The 23,107-nt window shown below is 37.8% G+C and overlaps 1 protein-coding gene across 1 annotated transcript in view; it reads left to right on the top strand.

Moving 5' to 3' along the window:
• dars2 (aspartyl-tRNA synthetase 2, mitochondrial) overlaps positions 1 to 21,315 on the top strand; it is a 28,721-nt gene extending 7,406 nt beyond the window's left edge. The window contains exons 8-17 of the mRNA XM_083541741.1: positions 2,546 to 2,652; positions 5,588 to 5,657; positions 5,869 to 6,048; positions 6,236 to 6,343; positions 11,778 to 11,840; positions 16,469 to 16,621; positions 18,380 to 18,598; positions 19,051 to 19,161; positions 20,533 to 20,608; positions 20,949 to 21,315. Of these exons, the coding sequence (XP_083397867.1) occupies positions 2,546 to 2,652; positions 5,588 to 5,657; positions 5,869 to 6,048; positions 6,236 to 6,343; positions 11,778 to 11,840; positions 16,469 to 16,621; positions 18,380 to 18,598; positions 19,051 to 19,161; positions 20,533 to 20,608; positions 20,949 to 21,139 (1,278 nt within the window). The 3' untranslated portion in view covers positions 21,140 to 21,315. The remainder of the gene's footprint in view (positions 1 to 2,545; positions 2,653 to 5,587; positions 5,658 to 5,868; positions 6,049 to 6,235; positions 6,344 to 11,777; positions 11,841 to 16,468; positions 16,622 to 18,379; positions 18,599 to 19,050; positions 19,162 to 20,532; positions 20,609 to 20,948) is intronic.
• Positions 21,316 to 23,107: the final 1,792 nt, after the last annotated feature.

Here is a 23,107-nt window from a genome sequence, read left to right as displayed (position 1 = left end):
CGCGGTAAAGCGGGAGATTACCGTACTAATTTATTGGGAGAAAAACTTCAGTTCTATGAGAAATCAGACATTGAGCACCCCATAACACCTCGACTTAGTGTCCTCCAATCGAATCTTCGACTTTTTGGGAGTCACCCCAATATAGATACATATAAATAGTTTGGAATAAAATAAATCAAGCTGAAGAACTAAGGCTTGAAAATTATATCTAGTAGGACAGTAACAATGCTACATATTATACTATTCAGTAAAGACAGTGTTCTCATGGACATTTTACACTGATGCCACTTAAACTACACTCCATTGTAGTAGACTGCCTAAGCAGATAAAGTCGGAACAATTTGGACAGCAATGTAGGACATCAGCCTTCTATATGTTGAAAAGAATTCAACCAGAATATGTTGCAATCCCAAAATTTTGAAGAGCATGAACTAAATCTGGGACTGTATTACTGAGTATTTAACTGAAGAAAATACATGATAAGAAATAAAAATAGACAGAATGGTGGAGTGATGTTTCGTATCTCTTTTTTCCACAGCAATTTATAAAAAATTACATGTTTAAGGATTAGTTTATAATAACTCCAAATCCAAATTTTAGATAGTTAATAGAAAAATAAAGCATTTGACCACACAAACCAAATAATTCAACAATAATATAGTTATATATATATATATATATATATATATATATATATATATATATATATATATATATATATATATATATATATAATATTAATGCTGTAAACCAGCACAGGATATTTGAACTTCACACACGGATGTATGAAAAATATATTGCAGTGTGTGGGTGAAAGGGGTGAGGTACAGGACACAAGTTCAAGCTCAAGAAGTGTTTCTTGGCGGTGTTCTGAAAATCAAAGTCCATGACAGCAGACAAAACACAGGCAGGGTTACAAAGGACATGGACATGGACATGGACATGATCGTAATGCTTCCAAGCAGGCAGAGTTTAAAAACAGGCCTCAGATATAAACCCTGTATATAAAAACCCCAACTCATCAATAACAAATAATAAATAAAATATTGGTTTTGAGTAGAATTGACTGCTTGGGGTTGCTCATTATGTAAGTGTTTTTTTCCCAGACAGTCTTGCAGCATTTACATTAAGTTCAATTAAATAGATGTGATTAAACCCAGACTTCTTGGTCAAAGATCTGAAGCACTTTCATTAGATAGTATATGCACAGAATCAGCCAGATGACCATATGCAGTGTGTGCCTTTGATCACACTATGCTTGCTTCGTGTTCAATTATTAATTACTGTGATTAAGAATAGGATAAACTTGTGATTGACCCGATTTTTTTCTGTGAGGTCCGCATCATTAATTAATTACACTACAGCATCCTGTCTCAGATCCTTCACCTTTCATTACCATTGGTTTTAAAGACCCTTGTAACCCACCACCCTCCGGCTGATTTTCCCGGTAGCACCATAGACCATAGAAAAATATAATTATGAATTATACATTGAAGTAAAATGTTAATACAGTACAGTGCTGTATACATAAAATAGCATTTATGAGGTGGCGTCCGTTTATCGCAGTTTCTCATTTAACGTGGGCGGTTTTGGAACGTGACCACCGCGATAAAACTGGGGATTATTGTATACTATGTTGACTCAAAAACAAGGACCTGTGGAGAAAATCCATACACACACAAAAGAACCAAAAGGCAGATTGAATGCTTTACCTCTACAAACACATTGGAGCCTCAAGAGGGCATAAATACACAGTGTAATAAATGATAACAAAAAACAGGTGACAACGATTAATAAGCACAGCTACCTGACTAAGTGAGCAGGAAACAATGACCTCATAATAAAAGTGAGCTTAAACATGGTACACATGGTATCAGAATCGGGGCAGACATAATATACAACGTAATATATTTTCATAGAATGTACATTTAAATATAAAGGAGCAAAATGGATGTTGAACTTTAGAGCACACTCATTGAAAACTAAAACAGAAAAGCAAGATGATCCAGACACTATACGATTCGATATAAATTTATTAAAGTCTTTATGTATAAAGTATTACTTTAATGGATATTATCAAAAAAATTAAATAAAGGAAAAAAAGATTCTAATTTTCACTTCCTGATAAATCAAATAATATATATATATATATATATTTTTTTTTTTTTACATCCGAGTCACTCAGACGTTGCTGCTTGTCAAATTTTCTTAAAATAACCGTCGTAAAATGTGACATTTTACGGGCTACATTTTCATTTTGTGTCATATTCATTGATAATTGGATTTCTTGTGTTTGACATGTTTAATTGGACTTCATGTAGGGTTTTTAATCATTATTTTGTATATATTGCTTCTTGATGTCAGACATGACAGCATGGCTTACAGACCAGGAGTACTTTCTCCTGCAAAAAAAAGAAAAAAGAAAAAAAAAAGTCATTCTTATTTGTGCTTTCTTTCTTTTTTATTTTAATTGTTCTTTTGAGACATTAAAACTGTATATGTATTTCACTGTTTTACTGTACTTACATTTGCTCATGCTTCTTAGGGTGCCAAAGAGTTTGTGGTGCCATCTGGAGAACCCGGAATGTTCTACTCTCTCCCACAGAGCCCTCAGCAGTTCAAGCAGCTTCTGATGGTGGCAGGTCTGGATAGGTTAGAATACACACAATTCTGCTTCATCTCATACAGCGACAAGAAACCCAATGAACAAAATTCTCCTTTCACTGCAGCCACAGCTGCACCGCATACATCAGTGGTCCCCAACCCCCGGGCTGCACACTGACAATTGGTACCGGGCCACACAGAAAGAATACATAACTTCATTATTTCCGTTTTATTTATTATCTGATTCTGAACAATGTTTTATTTTGGAAAATGACCGGATTCTCTCCGCCACATCTGTCTATGACTCATGCATGTCGTGATCACATGTCTTACCTACATCCGATACCTTCTTAAAGGAGCTGCTCCGGCCACTAACACATAATACATTACCGCTAAATTGAAACCCCCAAGTGAGCAAAATGAACAATGAAACAACACAGTGGATTCACTTTTATTATTATATTTAGAAAATACCAGTTTTTATGCGGGTCGTATCATTTTATTTTGTTCTATTTATCCACCACACCTTAAAGGCCGGTCCATGAAAATATTGTCTGACATTAATCCGGTCCATGGTGCAAAAAAGGTTGGGGACCGCTGGCATACATAATCTCTAGTAAAAGCATCAATATCAGCCTCATATATTTTGTGCATTTTTTGTGCAGTTTGCTACCGGTGCAGTTTGCGAGCTCTGACTAGTGCGCTCTCTTACTATCCAATCGAAGGACACGATTGGACGCCTTCTAAAGGGCCTCAGAGTGGCCAAATCACAGTCTGATTGGCTTTCAGCTTAAGGAGACATGGAGTGTATGCCAAAAAGAAACCCCACAGGTGCTGATCCTGTGGCAAATAGATACCTTTGACCCCGGCAACACGTGATGTGACGGCTGAAATCTTGTTGGATAGAAACTCTATATTGAGCTCTATATATACATACAAACGTATTTTGGCAGACACCCAAATTATATAATGGTTTATTTTATTAAACACATTTCATAGCCCCAGTTGAATATCTCAGTCATGTGCACTTCACATCAAATCATGGTGCACTTCTGATGCAACTCTTAAGAGCTTTTCTCGAGTTTTTCATCAGTGCCAGAGCCTCACACTTTCTGCTGCTGTCAGTATACATTACTAAGATTCTTTTAGTTCTTAGTGCAGAAAGAGGAAGTACTATAGGCTGGCAGCTGAATTACATGGATAAAAGCAATGTTATAATAAATCAGTATCTATTCGATTATATTTAAAGGCATGTGATCTTCCTCTTTATTTATCATCAGGTTAGTTTTTGTTTTAATGTTAGTATATACATATAGTGTATATATACATAGTTAATTAAATATAGGACTGTACTAATTGGTAACAGGTCACACGGGGGGGGGGGTTAAAATATACATATGGTCACACTTTAAAAAAGAAAAAATTAATCCAGACATAATACAATTCGGTGTAAATTTCTTAAACAGACTTTATGAATAATGTAGGAAATACAGTAATGTATAATACATATCATAGTTTTGTTTTTGTTTATTTCTTTAGCACTTTTCAAAATGGACATTGTCTCAAAGCAGCTTTACAGAACTTTAGAATTAAAGTGTATTATGTGTATTTATGTGTGTAATTATTTATTTATTAAGCCTGGCGCGACTGTGGCAAGGAAAAACAGCCCTGAATCTTTTCTTGCCACATGAGGAAATGAGGATGAATAAGGAAGAAACCTTGAGAGGAACCAGACTCAAACATGACATGACTAACATGAGCACCAGAGTGTGTGTTATTATGAGGAATGTCCTTTCTATAGTTTTATACAGTCAGTTGACTTTGTGGAACCAGGAGCTACTGAGCAACTCATAAAATAGCTCAACATCTGACATCATCATAGATGCCAGAGCCTTTGAATATTTGTAGAGGTCCAATGTCCACACTCTACATGAAGGAATCCAAATGGCGCTGGTACGTCTCTAGATGGTTCGGGATGTTTGCGAGGTCGGCATCTACTACTTTAAAGGTCCATAATCTTAATGAGGTGGGACACGACTGGAGCTGGCGCAACCTCAGGATGCCTTGGGATGGGTAGAGAAAGAGAAGCAGTGGAGAGGAATTAGCGTAGCTGCTGTTCATAATATTAACAAGCACAAGTTGATAATGTGCATGTGATCAGATGAACTGGTGCACAAGGTTATGATGTGTTATGTGTAGGACTTGCTAAATAGCTATTCCAAAGTTTAGGAGCTAAATGGAGTTTGTAATGCTACAGTATACAGTCTATACACGCTTTAAACAGTCAAATATCAAATAAAGAAAAAAAAAATAGTTTACAGGTAGATATTTTTACTTCCTAATATTTATTAAACACTATTTTAGGGCTGTGTCACTTAAACAATGCTGCTTGTCAAATTTTCTTACCTTCAAAAATATCATTTTAAAATGTGATTTTTGGCAGTCATATACAGTACAAGCTCCTTTTTTGATAACATGTTCAGTTATAATTGGATTTCTGAGGTTTGAGATGTCAAACTGCATTTCATATAGGATTTCTTCATCTTTTTGCACGGTTCGCTTCTTAAAGTCAGAAAGGCCGGCATGACAGCAGACCACGAGTACTTTCTCTTGGCAAACACAAATACATTGGAAGTTTTTTCTTTATTGGAGGATTGAGAATTTGTCCTTTCAGCCACATAAGCTTTAGTGAGGTCAAGTCTTGGGCACAGTCAGTGTTTCAATTTATCTCAAAGTGGGCTTCAGGTCAAGACTGGGGTTTTTACACTTTTTCTTTAAGCACAGAAGCAGTAGCATGGCAAAATCTATTTCAGTGACAGGAGTTTGTAATGCTACAGAATACAGTCTATACATGCTTCTAACAGTGCTATAGGTGTGAAATCCATGTGTCCACGTGTTTCATCTTAATGTGTGTGTAAAGTCTTGGATTTAATATAAAATCTTTGATTTAATGACTGCGTGTGTGTATGTGCTGTAATCTCAGGTACTTTCAGCTGGCACGCTGCTATAGAGACGAAGGCTCCAAACCTGACAGGCAGCCTGAATTCACACAGGTAATTACCTGCAAAAGCCCAAGATTGGCTGTTGTACATGTGAGAATTGGCTTTGAATGCCAGTGAATGCTGAGATGGGATAAGTTGTCTTTCTAAAAGCCCTGAGGGGAAACTTAATCAGAGTGTAAACAGAAGAATAGAACAGAACGGCTAAGGCTTTGATCGACTCTGCTATTAATGTCAACTCACCAAAAGTCTTCTGCACATGCAGCTGGACATTGAGATGTCTTTTGTCGATGCGGCTGGAATCATAGCTCTGATTGAGGGCTTGCTGCAGTACTCATGGCCAGAAGACAAAGGAACGATCAGCACCCCTTTCCCCTGCTTGACGTACAAAGAAGTTATGAAAGATTATGGCGTGGACAAACCTGACACTAGATTTGGAATGAAGGTCAGTTTGTTGTTTTCAATCTTATCCTTGACAGAAGTAATAGTGCATCAGCATTCTCTGATTTGATTTATTGATTTATTTAATTTACAACAGCTCTATCATATACAATGCAAAAGCTTTAATCTGTATATTCAGAAATCCTGGCCTGTTTCATGCCTAACAAGGCTACCCTCTTTTGCATGTATAGCTTGTGGATGTTAGCGAGACGTTCCAGCACACACAGATTGAGTTCATCAGGAACGTTATCGCCCATCCAGGTGGCTGCGTCCAGGCCATCTGTGTTCCAGACGGAGCTGTAAGTAAGAGATACGAGCTCGCTGTCCCACTCTCTCAAACACAGTCATCATATAGTCAAGCTTAATGAATTCCTTACAGATTTATTTCTTTGTTAGCTGTGGAAAAATAATTCAAGGTGTCTGGTACAGAGGGCCATCAGTAATGAATGATCTCGAAGGAAAGCTTCAAATGAATGAATGTACTCGTTTAGTCTTTTTATGCAGAGAATTATCCTGTTGAGACTGGGATAAAATAGGACCAAGCGAGTGAAACATTACAGGAAGATTTAAAGTTGATGAAGAAACGTACTCTATTTCTTTATTTCGTACTAAACTTACTCATAAAGAACATTCATTTTTAATCACAGCATTATCTGTGTAAAGCTGCTTTGAGACAATGTTCATTGTTAAAAGCGCTATACAAATAAAAATGAATTGAATTGAATTGAATTTCGAGCCAGTCTTTGAACACAGGAGTTTTTTTCTGGAATTGTAAATATGAGTTAATGCGTGAGGGTGGTATATATAAAAATTGGTCCTTGAGGAAGTCTTGACTCCTTTTTTGCTCCCTGGATCCATTTTTAAGCTCTGTTTTTGCTTGGAGTCAAGTTTTCACTTGAGGATCACTCAAGCCTAGTATTTATGGCATATATACAGGTTCCATAAAAATGGATGTGAAAGGCCTAAAGATTGCACTCTGATTACTGAGTTTTTATTATTTATTGGATATTCTTTTAGATACTGTAGATTTATTACATAATCTCTGATTAGTGATCATAGACATTTAACATTGGGGTTGCAACGTGGTTCCTCATGAGGTCAACCGATAGCTAGGTTGGTTTGTACTTGCCTATAACTGATTTATCAACTGATTGTTGATAGGATACAGAATGGAAAAGATTTAAACACTCCATGTAAAATAGTACTGAACTTTACTGCAAAAATAATAAAAGAATTACAGTGCTGAATCATGAAATGTGCCAAATGCAACCATATGTGAATATAGTACCGTATTTTTCGGACTATAAGCCGCTACCTTTTTCCCACGTTTTGAACCCCGCGGCTTAAACAACGAAGCGGCTAATTTATAAATTTTTCCTGGGTTTTTCACAAACTTCAAGCCAAAAAACTGAACCCCATAACATTAGACCAATGAAATTTCCGAACGGAAACTAAAAAACGCACCTCACCAGTGTTCTGAGCTGCACGACGATGCCAAAAGATAAACTCCTGAAAGAAATAGTTGTGAAAGTAGGGAGGAAGACAGTGAACAATGACTTTCTTGGTAGGCTACTGTTTAGATACAAGCCGTTGTAACGTGTTGAGTCTGGGTGAAGGGAGAGCTCGCTAACTCCAGTTACAACAGAAATCATATAAGCACAGACAGGTTTCCAAAACTTGTGCTTTTTTTTTTTTTCTTGGCAACAGCGTTACAGGTTAGTCAAAGAAACTTAGAAATGAGCATGAGAAAATGATAAGGACATAATCCAGTAATACCGGAAGAATGCAGTGGCATGCTATTCCCAAAATACCGCTATGCTCCAAATAGAAGCGCAACATTTCACTCGTTACACAGTGTGTAACGTGTCTTTCGTTAAAGCCTGTGTAAAGTACATTAGTGTAGACACGGCTTATTTATGTTAAAAATTAAAATATTTGTAAAATTCAGTGTGCGCTTTATAGTCCGGAAATTACGGTAATTATATTCACAAATATTGCGGAAAAATGACGCATTCAAACATAAACAAAAGGTAACAGCAAATAAATAAAAACAGTTACATTCAAAATTAATTAAAAAGATACTTAAAATACTAACAAAATTCTAACTTGTGAAAAAGAGGAAACTTAATCCTGTAAAAGAACCGCAAGCAATTCAAGTATAACATGGTCCATTTCTAGTTCTATTTTATATTCAACGTTAAGGCGAATCTTTTTATAATAAAGAAAGCAGTGATGGTGTGCGTGGTGTCGTGATTAGGCCCCTCTCACCGGGCCGACTCACTTGGCATGATAAAACATTGCCACAAACAGCATGTGGCATCAGTGATTCGCTCCTAGAGGCCACTCTCGTACTGTATAATGACAGTGACCCTTTTCAGACTCAACCCGGAAAAACTATCGGTATGGACTTTTGCCGATGGTTTAATTCAATTCAATTCATTTTAATTTGTATAGCGCTTTTTACAATGAACATCGTCCCTTAGCAGCTTTAGACAGATAATGCGTTGTTAAAAAAATTATTCCGGCAATCTACTCAAATCAACTCAATCAAATCATCATTAGTTGAATCAACCTCTGGTTGTAAGAAAAATTTTTGTTTTGGTCGTATGGAAGTTCTGCATAATAGCACCACCTTCAGGCCATGGAAGATGATGTTTATTCATTTCTGTTGGGTGATTTATTTGCAGGTGAACCATTTGCTGTTGAAGCACACAAGACAATAATAGAAAACACTTCATTGTTAGGCTAAATATCCCCTCATAATATATAAAAATGTACAAAAACAGATTTTTCAAAGGTCAATAGAAAGAAAGTACGACCGCAAACTGCATTTTGTAGTGAAGTGCAAACTAAAGAAAGACTCAAACTCTCCAAATTGCTCTGCCACTTTCAGTTCAGGCACTCATTCATACAGTCTCATTTTTATTTATTCATGTTTTTGGAGCAAAAGCAACAGGAGCTAAGAGGCCGGCAATCTACCTGCCAGAAAGCCTCTACTCTGAATCACAAAGCACTTCAGGCAACTTTCATAATCACACATTGGAGCTCCAGGACTGGGAGCCTTAACACACCTCTGCGCTAAGGAAACGGCTTCACTCGAAGTGGCTAGCACTGTAATGTTTAATCATGTTGAAAGTATGTCAAAATGCTGTATACATACATGGTGTTCGAGTTACAAAGGTTCAGGCCGTTATTTTGTGAACACATGGTGTAATTCACAGTTGAGCTCATACAGTATGACTAAGAAAATGTCCCCCAAACTCAAACGAATGAAGCGTTCTGCACTGCCAGTTACATCAAGGTCAAAGCAACCTGTGGGGCTCTCTGTCAGGAGCTTAACACGGTCAGTAGGCATACCATAGCAAAGTATGTTGCAGGTGTAAAGGACTTCGTTAAGAGCTGAAATGAGGTGAGGTCAAACTCGCTACTAGCATTTTTAGATGAAAAATGGCTTGTATTCCTGATTTGTATGACTGAAATTTCCATCCTGTGCTTTTATAATGTGGTATAATCTCTGCCTCATAACTGAAGCCACAGAGAAATTCCATTCCCATGTTCGGTTGATGGTTCAGGTTTGGATATTTAAAAATCTCAAGTTACTCAACTCGTTTAAGGTTTCCAATAGTTTTCTATTGGAAATGCAGTTAATGACAACAATCACAACGACAGCAGGACCTCTTAAAGAGAAACAGATCTCGTCCAGAACGTCCTGAAATAATGGGTTTGAAACGACTAAACATTTTGCAACTCCGAAACGTGCTAGTTAATCCTCCAGATGTATAAAATACCTAGTGCACACTCGGTGTTGTATGCCAGTATAGTTTTTCCATAACAAAGCCTGTATGAAAATCTCCCTGAAGATGCTGGCATATCAATTATGATCTTTTTACTTGAACATGAATTCAAAATAATAATTTACATAATCTAATATAGGTACAGGTGTATTTGTAGGAATCTTTGGAACTTCTTGGAGAACCCCTCACACTCACCTTGTAACACTGTACAATAACAGTGCAAATGTATTGTGTTTTGTCTCTTATCGCCGACTGACCAAGAAGTAAAATAAATTGCACAGTTGTGTCTGCTCAGCATTTATAGTTGCTCTGTTAAAGCTGCAGAATTCAAATTCGGTTCTTTATAACTTGAGGAAAGCTTCTAACCACATCTTTAATTCACAATGTTCTCTGAATTTATAAATCATAGCGTGGGCCACACAATAGGGTAACTCCTATTTAAGGTAAAAAACAATCTTGTTTAAAAAATAAAACTATGCTTTCATCCACAACAGTTCCCAATTATTTATTGAATTCGAATTGAGGGTTTTTCAGCCATCCTGACACCATTCGATCAATGCAATAAATAAATGACGGTAAAACTTATCACTATATGTGAGGAAAGAGGATCATGTATCAAGCTTGACCCTAGCTTTATAATATGCTGGGATATGTGAAGAATTTGACTGTGCTGTAATGTAAATGTGGCAACTAAATGCATGTATTGTTTAATATTAAGGTAAAAAAAAAAATAAAATAAAAAAATATTTTAGCCACTGCACCTTTTTATAATTTATGCTGTTCACTATGTGTTGTTCTGTCACTAGGGATGCACCAAATATTCGGCCACCGAAAATATTCGGCTGAAAACCGAAAATGCACCTTTGGGCCATTTTCGGCCGAATATTTTCGGTGGCCGAATAGGTGGCCACCGAAGCATCCAACTTTCGGTGGCCGAAAGACTTTGATCACCGAAAAAACACGGCCGAAACAGGTTGTTGTGATGACGCAAACAGAAACCGCTGCCTGCACGTGCTTGTCTAAAACAACATGTTTGCAGTGTGGACGTATTTCAGTATATCTGAGAAAGACCCACGGATAGCGATTTGCAAAACATATAATGCCGAAATTTCTAGAGGGGGTGCGTCTGTAAAGACTTTTACCACGTCGGGTTTAATTTGAAATCCAAACATCTGATCGCTATGCTGAATATGAGAGAAACGCAAACGCACAGAAAAGCAAAACCCCTCCGAGCACGCGCACTCCGTCTGTGGTGGACGTTTTTGAAAAGGCAGGAAGTTTCGCAGTGATATTGTTGTATTGTATCTTTTAAGCAGTTGCACTTGTTCTGAATGCACTTTGTTTTTATGAAAGAACATATTTAATTGTACAACCTTTCAGCAGGACAGAGGGCCTGTACATTATTATTTAATGTACACATGAGTGCATTTAAGTTAAACATTTAAGACTAAATTTTAATTTATTTTATCCTGTGTGTTGTTGCAATGTGCTATAAATAAATATTTTCATAATTTGGAATTGATTTATTCTTTGAAACTTTAATATTAATTTATGCAATTAAAATGCCTTGATTCTAGTAAGGTTTGTACACAGTCATAGCCGTAAATGCAATGGTAATAATAATTGGCATAATTTCTTTCGGTGTTTCGGTTTTCGGTTTCGGCCAAGAATTTTCATTTCGGTGCATCCCTATCTGTCACCCTACATGCACAGGATTTGTTCTAAAATTGCTTTTTTTTTAATACACATTTTTTACAGTCAAGGACAGAAATTAATTATTTTTTGCTAGCGTATAATTACTTCCTAACTCCTGTTTATTTGCATGATTTATAAGCATGGCATCAGTCTAAACACAAATTTGTGAAATGATAAATGAGAAATTTAGATTTGTTAAGTTTTTTTTTATTTTGTTTTGTTTTTATTTTTTTTTTATTTTTAGAAACACCTGAAGGGCAAGGACATGGAGTTCTTGAAACAAACAGGCAAGACTCAGTTTAACCAGGTAAGTCTGATATGTATCTATCGCTCCCTTCCTTCATCCATGCATTCACTACTCTTATCTCTCTTCTCTCTTCTCTCTTCTCTCTCTCTTCTCACACCTTTGTCTTCCTCATCATTACAGAAACATCAACGGCAGTTATAATGCACACAGCAGCCGAGATAAGGATAGCGCTTATGAAATATTTATCTGAAAGTAATTCATGAGCCTGATTATCATAGGAAAAGTGTTCCTACCTAAAGGCAAGGGTAGACCACCCTCGAAGGGCACGTCTTGGCTGATTCTGGAGGCTTCTCACATGTAGTTTAGAAAGAGAATGATGAATGCACACTTTCTCTGGTGCTCTGTTGCATGCACTCGCCGTAATAAATGTGTATTAGTAATTTGTAATCTGCAGCGATTTGACCTGTTTGAGCCCAATTTCTTTTAAGTGTCCCGCAGTACTGTGTACTTAATTAATTATCCAAGGCTTTAGTTTTATCTTTGCTAAGTAATGCACTTAAAAAAAAATAACGAATTGGTAGGAAAATAAGGAACAAAAAAGTGCCGGGAAAATAATGCCAGTTTTACAATCACCAACCCAGACAGTATTATTTCCCTGTAACACCATATGTTTCCCTATTATCCATTTACAATTTACCATTGTTTTCTTTCTCAATTCTTTCAAATAATAAACAAGAAGCAAGGTCAGAATATTCTGTCAGGAACAGTGAGTGGAAGGACTCAAATGCAGGACGCAACAGGAATATGGTGAAAACAGTCTTTAATAAAGAGCAAAGAGGCAGGGGGGGAAACACAGTTCGAAAAACAGATCCAAATTCATAGAGTTCAAAACCGAGTCTGAAAAAAAAAAACAGTCCAGAGTCCAAGAGCCAGCAGACAGAGTAATACAGGAGAAACCCAAACTGAAAATCCAAAAAAACTGTCAAAATATCCAAGAGCAAATGCAACCAGAGCAAAAAAAAAAAACGCAAAACAGTCCAAGGACCAAACCGATTTCAGGCAGGCAGGCAGGGCAGAACAAAAACACAAACCAGGAGACAGTCCAGAGTTTAAAGCAGAAACAGGGATCAGGGACATGGTCAGGAACAGGAACCAGAGCAGGAAGGGGGGCAAGAATAATCCCAGGGACAAGAGCCGGTGAGATACTCTGGCACTGAGCTAATGTCTTGTTGTCCTTAAACACCGGGTGGCGTGGGAAAAACGACAAGATGGCCGCTGACTCTAAATGGGTCCTGAAAGTGATTTACTAATTTGGGACTGTTTGTTCAGGGTTTCTCACTAGTTGGTCCACTAGATTGGTGTGGAGATTTGTGTTCATTCAGCTACAAGGGTGTTAGTCAAGTCAGGTACTGATGTAGGTGAGGTGAGGAGGCCTGGGGTGGTGGGCAGGGCAATCAACCAATTTATCCCTAGGGTTTAGAAAGGTTGAGGTCAGAGTTGTGGGCCATTTAAGATCTTCTAATCCAACCCATGTACATCATATATTAATGGAGGTCACTTTGTCATAAAGGAACCTCTAGTTCAAGTGAAGAGAACGTGTTATGCTACCACATCCTATAAAATTGTGCGCCTCGAACGTTACTTGCAAGCATGAATGCACTCGTATCATAAGTTGATATTCAGTAAAATTAGGAGTGTAATATTTTGCATTACCAATGAAAAATGCATCCTGTACTAGGTGTGGTAACAGTTTCAACCTAAGGAACAATTTAATGTAATAGAATTGTTCTAAATATTAGCGTTCTTGTAACACCAATTGTCCGATCAAATTAGAGGACAAGTTGGTGTATAATTTTCAGAACAATCAGTTTTGAGAATCGGTTCTCTAGTAAAAAAATATATATATATATTTAACGAGGAACTCAGAATAGCATTTCTTCATCCTCAAGCTGCCACCAATCACTTCTGGTGCACAGCCAATACTGGAAATTTGATTTTGTCACATTACACTCTGTACTTCACAGCATTTCTGTACTTGACCAGAATGGATGTGTGAGAATTACACTAAAACTAAAGCCAATCGGATGTTTTTTTTTTTTTTTTCAGGTTTCTCCTGTTTTTAATGTATTAGTTTTGAATATTATGGTGATAGTATGGTGATTTGGTCATTTGAATTTGTACGTTTTTTGAGATGGAAATTTGTATTTCATTGTGTTATTCTATTCGTCTCAACTTTTTTACTTATCCGTGGTCCAGTAGCAACCCTCTGTCTATTCATGGTGAAATATCAAAGGATTTCAGCATCATCATAAAACCTTTAAGGAAAGTCTTTTCACAGCTTTATCAGTGGGTTTGAGGTGTTAATATCAGCGCTATAGGACACGGTAGGGAAAACGACACAGGATATGAAAGACTACCCACATCTAGCATCGCACTGACATTATCTAGATGAACTCTGACTTTTGAAAGTATAAATCTCGTTTTTTTTTTTTTTTTTTTTTTTTATTATTTTTTTTTTTTACCATTATGTGACCATAAATTGAATAAAATAAAAACGTCTGATTATATAGCGCTATCGTGTCACGGTAACGGACACAATTATACGCATATTATATTACTCATGTGGCAAAGACGTAATAGCTTTAGAATTTGTGGCTCTGTTTTTGCGATCTGACATCATGGCTTCAGTGCTGAGTCACGGTAATTTGACAAACAGCTACTACAAAGTCTGTTTCATCTTACACCCAAACTGTCATCGCTATTTCTCGCTGCAGTCTGTCACATGACGTACTGTCACTTTTCCTATCTGTGGGTTACAGGGATTTATCAAATGCCTCGCATGAAGTAAACAAAAAGCAACCCATTAGTAAAAGACTGAGAGTTGACTGGTGAGCATTTATTTTCCTCTGAGTCTTTGCACAGTATTAAAAGGCGAAAAATACAAACAAAGAAGGCAACAAAAATTTTGGAGCGTTCCCTCAGCTCAGCTCAGGCAGATAGAAAACACCATGGGGAATCCGAATTCACCAATTCTGCAAAGAAAGAGACAGGTGCTACATTCATTTGCCCATTCCCCCCACATTCTCTCTGCAGTCTCCTTCCTCATCTACAATCCCACCTGCTACAAAGACATGTCTTCATTTACAGAACACTTCATGTGTCATGAAACAGCTCTGGAGTCGATCCAAATATTTAAATTAATTAATCTGTAAATCATTTGAATTACAATAAAAAAATTAAGCGAAACGAATGCTGATTTGTCCATGAGCCATTTCATTCGTTTGTAAACAATCATAAACCGACGCATTACATAGTGGAATCCCACGATGCACTGCGATAGATTAGTGTCCAAATAATGTACACTATGTTGTTATGTGCCCATAATGATGTTTGTAGGAAATATAAACTAGACTGGAATTTTGAAATACAGTGATATTCTGTGGAGATTTTAATATTACCCATAATGCCCCATCAAACCAGTGCACACTACTTACTTACAATACATAGTGGTACTTTCTGATTCCTGTTTATGCCCCAGGCTCCCCCTTGGTTCAGTGGCTAATCTCAGTATACCGCTGAGACACTCATTTAATATTGTGAACGTTCCTGTTGTTTATGTAACAGCTTGTACTCTGCCAACAGAAGTTATGAACTGCTGAGGGTATGAAGAACATAAAGTGGTCTGATGAGGTTAAAACACGCTGCTTTACATGCCCTCTGAGACCTCAGATCAAAGAAATAAAATAGTAAAGTGGTATAAAGAGTTGGTTAATTCAAAGTAAATCAGCACAAAAAGGGCAAAAAGTGTTTTGGCAGATTAAATGCACTTTTATGATCTATGGGAAAAGTAGAAATAAGAAAGTTAGAATAACATCAGCTTTATTTAAAAGCCAATAATGCTCTGATCTGTCTGTTAGGTCATCAGGCAGACGAGAAAAGCAGCATCTCTGAATGAAATGACTTTGAAAAACTCGTCCTTTTGTGTGTTTTGTCCCAGAAAAGGGACTTTATACATTACACAAATCAATTTGCCCACTGATCATAATTTGCATTTTAATCTGATGGTTTGACATTAATTGTCTTCACGCTGTCTAACAAAATGAATGACCCAAGATGTCACAAATCTTTGATGGCCAAAGTCAGGAGAGAAAAAATTATCTCTACCAGTCAGCAAAGCACCTCGGGCTACTGAAGGACACATCAAGGCCTTCTCTGCTGGCCTAAGCTCTGTCAGAATCACACACTTAACATTTAATTATTTCCAATAGTCGGTTCTCTTGATTGCATAGCTTTTCTTTTGCTTGCCCAACCGAGTGGAGTTTCTGTCCAATCAGATTTCAGCAATCACATAATGAACACACAATTTGCCTTCATTTCAAATCCTCTGGAAAATGCACCGAAAAAGATGCACGGAAATGACCCGGGGTCATTTTTATTAGGTTAATATTGACGCTCCTGCTAGAGATGATGCATTTTACTCCGTTGAAATGCGATCACATTTCTGTTCTGTTCATGTTGACTTCAAAAATCTGTCATTAAATCTTTTAAAAAATATGTACACAAAAAAAAAAAAACAACCTAACACTAATTCATCCAAACCAAAGCAATGCAGCTTTGAGATGTTGGAGACATGATGATGAGCTGGTGCTAAATCCTGCCCTGTCCCGTTTATGTGCCTTGCTGTTTAGGATGTGGACTGCATGCTGGTTAAGGCAGAGGGATCCATCAAATCTCCTCTCGGTCGCCTGTTACCGGACACAACAAGGCTGCAGCTGCTGCTGAAGATGAGCGCCAAAGCCGGAGACCTGCTCCTCGTTGCTGCCGGAGCCCAGGAGAGGGTGGTGTGTGCTACACACATGACTACACACGCTCATCATGCAGATATAATGATACCCTTTTATTTAGCTTCATTAAAGCATCCAAGTGCAGCTGCTAAGCTAGAAATGCCACACGGTAATTAGATTCACCCTTAGAATATGACTTATTAATCCCCCCCCCCCCCCCAAGAGAGAAAAAAAGAAGAAAAAAACTAAATGGGAACTGATTTCTCAATCAGCAGTGTTTGTGTTCATTCAGTTCTTTCATCTGATAGTTGGAGAGAAATGACTAGTTGGGGATGGAACTGTAGCACTGGATTAAAATCAGTAATCATTATTTTGACATTACTAGGATTTGGCTAGTCAATATTAAAAAATTTTTTTTATATATTTTTAAATTACATTAAGTAATGAGCAGATTCTGCATATTGTTTACAAAAGAAATAATAATAAAAAAATAAAAAAAACTGGTGCAAAATCGTGCCTGGTATAAAACACATTTGCCCAAACCATAAAACATGAAATTCTTCTTTAAAAAAAAACAGGCGTTTAATTCAATACATTTTTTTTTCATAGCGCTTTTAACAATGAACATTGTCTGAAAGCAGCTTTACACAGATAATGAGGTGATAAAAAATTAATATGTTCTTCATAAGTGTAAGTTTGTCCCTGATAAGCGACTGTGGCAAGCAAAAACTCTCCGAGATGGCTTAGGGAAGAAACCCTGAGAGGAACCAGACTCAAGAGGGAACCCATCCTCATCTGGGTTGCACCAAATGTCCATTTATTACAGATAAACGATGTTGCGGGGTACAGTGATGGTGATCAGAAGCAAACTGTAGTCCTGAGTCAGTGTAGCAGACAGGCATCACTTCCTATTGGAGGAGGGGATTAAAATTCACATTCTGATAGGAATTCTTTGTACATCCTCAGTCCAGCATTCACAACAGGATCTATTCTGTGGCTAAAATTAGAGGTCCACCAATTTTACCGATAGCGTAGATGGATCATAATTTTAACTTATTATATTAACAAATATAGAGGAAAATAAGACACGTATTCAAAGTGAAACAAAAAGTAACGCTCCAAATAAATAAAACACGTCATATCCAAAAAAAAAAAAAAAGACAAATAAACAGTATAAGTCAGTAATTTGACTCTAGAGGCCGCTCTCGTACTGTATAATGCAACCCAGAAAAACGGTATGGGTTAATCTGCAAAATTGCTAATCTAGCTAAAATTGTTTAGAAACAAAAATGTCACACCTGTGGATTTTTATTTGTATTTATTTTTTTGTCACTGAGCATGCCCACCTAGTGCAGAATAGCCACACAAATTACACATTGAGACACACAGAGTGCCAATTTAACCACAAATCTATCAAGGAAAAACAAAAAGAAAAGCCTTGCTTGACCACAAATCATTATTCCTCATAATAATGATAATTATTTTTTTAACTGCATTCGTACTGTATAAAGTTTGTTTTTTTTTCTTCTTAAATTACACCCTTGGTGTAAAAAATGCAGTGTTGTTACTCTATTAAAGTAAAGGACTAATAAAATGAAGCAACATGTTTATAGTTAGTATTTGTTAGTTGTAAAACACCACCTGCTCATTAAAAAGAAAAAACATTTCCCACTGCACTCTCTTGGACCCTCTGGCTATGCTTTACGCATCACTAGACCCCACTTTAAAAACCATGGATGCAGGTTTTTAGAATACAAAAACAAATAATTTTTACTTTTATATATCTGATTGCTCAATATACATTTTTCTTCGCAGCGTCCTCTTCTGGGGAAACTGAGATTGCAGTGTGCTGAGCTGTTGGAGGGACGTGGTGTGCCTGTACGTGACCCTTCAATCTATAACTTCCTGTGGGTGGTGGACTTTCCCCTTTTCTTACCTAAAGAGGATGAACCGGAGCAACTGGAATCTGCACACCACCCCTTTACTGCACCCATGCCTGAGGATGCCCACCTGCTCTACACCCAACCCCACAAGGTGCACTGTATTTTCACACTTCCTCTACATGTACAATGCCCTGCCACAGAAACCTTATAGTTAATTAAAAGAAATATAAATATATTTATATTATATATGAACTATAATATAATTTTGTGCTGCTTTTAACAATACTTACTTCTTCAAAATATTTTGTGCTGTATCTTTTTTCTTCCTCTGAACCGCGAATTGGATAGAAGTAATTTGACGTGGATATTTTAGTGATATTTTTGGAAAACTGCGATAGTAAAGTTGTAATGTTGCGAACAGACACCTTTTCAGAGAGACCTCCAAGGCTCTGAATGACCACATTATCACATTGTAATATGATTCAGACCAGCACCAGCATGGTGCCTTTGTGTGCCATTTTAGTCACTTCTTCTCACTATTCGTGTTTTTATCCACAACTCTCCTTTAACTCGATTGATCCTTTTTTACAATCCGTTCCCCAGGTGCGTGGCCAACACTATGACTTGGTGCTGAACGGCTGTGAGATCGGTGGCGGCTCCATCCGTATTCACAACGCCGCTCAACAGCTCTATGTCCTGGAGAACGTCCTCAAAGTAAAGTGTTTACTGTTTAACGAACAATTAAACAAAGAGAAGGTTTGAGAAGGTTTTTTCTCTCTTCAAACTCCTGTCGCTTTCCACTGACTTGCACCTCTGTCGCTGTGGTAACGCTATACTATATTTGAACAGTGGGTTTAGCGCCTGGGAGAATGTTACAGCTTAGTGATTTTGTACATGCATATGCAATAGCTTTTCTCCCACAAGGTCCTGGCTGATTGTTCTGTTCCTATGAAAGTGTTATTACTTCTACTACATTTCTACTTTTTACTACTGTTATGTAATCGTCCCCGGTTTGCTCGTTAGGGATAAACTTGTAAGGAAAGAAAAAAACCTATAGGCACTAAACTTATAAATTCCAACTTTATAACCTCTTTATCTCTATAAAGCTGCTTTTGGAAAATGCCTATTGTTAAAAGCGCTCTACAAAGTAAAATTTATTGAATGGAATTGGATATAATATTCATCATTGTACTACAGCAAAATTCATTTTTGGGCTGCCTTAAATACATACGATTCAATACAATATACTTAAGAGGAACATGTGCACTCCTGTTCATTCATGCAATTATATAGTTAGCTGTTCCTGTGACGGGTGATGACGTGTTTTTTGTTGTTTTTGGTTTTTTCCCCCCTAATTTTCCCTCAATTAACCGTTCAATGTCTGTAATTCCTGTGTGAAAACCTAATGTGGTCTTAGTTTTACATTCATGGCATTTGCCAGATGTCCTTATCCAGAGAGGTCTTATCCAGAATGATCTAATTTATATACAAAGCAGCTAAGGGTCTTGCTCATGCACCTCAACAGTGGTACCTTGCCAGTTCTAGGATTTAAACTCACTTTTGAACTCACTTTTTAGCTTACAGTGTTTATAAAGAGTTGCTATTTTAGTTTTTGAAGGTTTCCTGTCAACCTATACCAGTCTGTCCATTTTTCTCCAGCCTTGTCATCAAGGCTTTCGTGCCCGCAAGACTGCTGCTCACCCAGTCCTATCATTCTGTTTGAAATTCAAGAGTAAATATACCCCATATCAGCAGTTTCTGAAATACCTAAACCAGTAACATGGCATGCACTAAAGTCACAGAGATCACCCTTTTCCCTACTGTATATTCGTGAAGTTCTTGTCCTGTATCTGCATGATTGTATGCATTGCACCATTACCACATGACCAGCTGATCTCTGACAATTGAGCACATCTTCAAGTCTTATTAAAGTGGTGTGAATTTATCTATAACCAGATGTAAAATGGGGGTGATGTTTAGATAATATAGAATCAGTTATAAAGTGCTAGTATATTTTGTGTGTCTATTAGGTAGTATAATGTAATATTAATATTTCTTACATTGTGAGCTGCTGCACTTTTTCAGGAAGACCCATCTCTCCTGTCTCACCTTTTGGAAGCATTGGACTCCGGGGCCCCTCCACATGGCGGGATCGCATTAGGTAAGCTCAAACCATGACACCTGCTACCCACCAAGGTCCATCCATCAGAAAAAAATAAGGCCATAACAGAGCGGCGGTGAGTAAAAGATTGTTCTGAAGTTATCTCCTCCTATCAGCCGCGGTCATGCTCAGAGCGAAAATTGATTGTCTGACAGAGATTACTTGGCAGAACCGCAACTCTTCTGAGGACTCGAAAGTCAAAACAAAATTGTGTGTCTATTTGAGACTTTTTTTTCCCCCTGTCCAGGACTCAAAACACCAAACTTTCTACCAATGCTGAAAATACTAATATAAGCCGTGAACGTGTTCTGGGTGTTTAGCATTTATTCACCTCTTTTAGGTTTGGACCGACTGGTGTCCATCATTGTGGGCGCTTCCAGCATCAGGGACGTCATCGCCTTCCCGAAGTCCTTCAAAGGTCATGACCTCATGAGCCATGCCCCCAGTTTGGTGCCAGAGGAGGAGCTAAGGCCATACCACATATCTGTGCTTTGGCCTAGTGCTAAACATGTACGTGACAACAAACCCTGACGCATGCACTGTATATCATTTTACTGAAACTTGCTTCTGATTGTGAAGGGACTAAATTTTCTGTCGAAACTCTGAGCTGTATGGATCAAACCACTTTTTCTGTTAAACATTCTCTTTAGAATGCTATAATATCTGTACTCATTTGAATATTAAATAATTTTTTTCTACTCCATTCATTTTTTTATTTATTTCTTGATTCAGAGAGAGAGAGAGAGAGAGAGAGAGAGAGAGAGAGAGAGAGAGAGAGAGAGAGAGGAACATTCCAGTAGGGGGTAGCGTTGGTCCATCACGCAACACTTTCTTTTGCAGATTTCCCGAAGCAGAATGCATGCATATGTAACATTTCATGCTTTGGACTTCCCAGTATAGCGTCAGTTGGCTGCCGAGGGCTGATGCTTATCTACAGCGGGAGCATTCTGATCTCTCTCACTTTGGTCCACATAATCATTACACTGAGTGTTATTTCGGGGGTTAGACCTCGTATGTGGAAAAAAACAGAGGTGAGGCGCAGCTGCCCGAATGCTGCCAATTCTCCGTTTAATGATGTATAGCCTCTGCCTTGCTGCGCTGTAGGCTTACATTTTAGTGAAGAAACGACATGTTGCAACGTTGCGCTTGCCAACACTGACAGGCTTGTAAGCAGATGTTCTCATTAATTCTCCAAACACATCGCTAAAATGTGCAGCAACTACCCCAGTTTTGGCACAGCGCACGAGTGAACTTACTCTATCTTCTCAGATACGAAGAGTTTTCAAGATACGAAACTCCTTGAAAAATCTCAAACAAACCAAAACTGACAGCGAGGCACCCCGATCAATCTTAATTCGCTCATAGGGCGTTCCAGGAGTGATCAAATAAGTGCAGAACACAAGCGTAACTCGAGTTCAGGGCCCCTTGTGCTTTCTCGACTGGTTTTAGCACCACCTCCAATTCCTTTCACACTCTCAAACAGCCGAATTTAATCTTCCATCAGATCCCAAAATACATAACACTCACACAAAAGGTCAGACCAAGAACTGTGAAATTCTCCCCCTCACATAAACCACTTTGAGGTCGCGCACAGTGTGTGACTGCGCAGAGTAATTAGAACTGATACCAGCTTAGAATCGGGGCCTAGTTTATTGCTTCCACTCATTTCTTGAGACAGTAAGCCATGTGAATGTGAAGAGTAGGAAGTAGCATTTAGGTAACTCAGACATGCCCAGGGATGATGTGCTTAAATATTTTCCTCGGAAAACTCTCAGAGAAGATTTAGGCAATGAAATATTTAGAGAAACTAGATTTTGAATATGATTTTGATTTAACTTTTGACTCTTTTTACCTCAGAAAGTCTGTATTGTGGAACGAAAATGATCCTCCTGAAATCATCTATTATACACGTTCCCCTGTGATGCTGCGAAAATGACTTATGCATTAACAAACCACTTTTACGTGACCTTTGGACCATTTATAAATATAGTCCCATGCATGCAAAGCAAAGGTCACATTTATTATCACGGTCCAAGACCAGGCAGAACACGACCAGGGAAGCAGAATTTTTAAGAATGAGCCTAATTATCGCCCAAACCTACATGGAGAGACCATGAACGCTCACAATTAGCAGCTTTGAAAGTTTTTTTTCTGCATTCAGTGACATTCGTAAGAGATAATCTCTGCAGAGTAAGCACATTACATGCCGTTCCCATGCATTGCAGATAACCGTGTACAGAAATGTGGCCGATCATTGAGCACGTGGGGTCCTGCATAAAAATAGTGACTTGTCACAGTGAATAATGATTCAAATAAATGGCATATTGAGAAGCTCTGGTTTATCCATAGCTGCTTTAAAAAGCTTGAACATGCTGTTCTTTACAAGGTCTCTGTGATTGATTTTTTGTGATTGTGGTGAAATCAGGAGATGTGGAGAACTCTCTAACAGGTATCTAGGTGGGTTTCCATGCAGAGTGACACTCTGTTTGGAATGAAACT

This window comes from Silurus aristotelis (assembly GCF_946808225.1).
Source record: "Silurus aristotelis genome assembly, chromosome: 5".
NCBI classification, from domain to species: Eukaryota; Metazoa; Chordata; class Actinopteri; order Siluriformes; family Siluridae; genus Silurus; species Silurus aristotelis.
The sequence above is the reverse complement of the archived record's forward strand: the minus strand, read 5'-3'. Positions and strand labels throughout refer to the sequence as shown.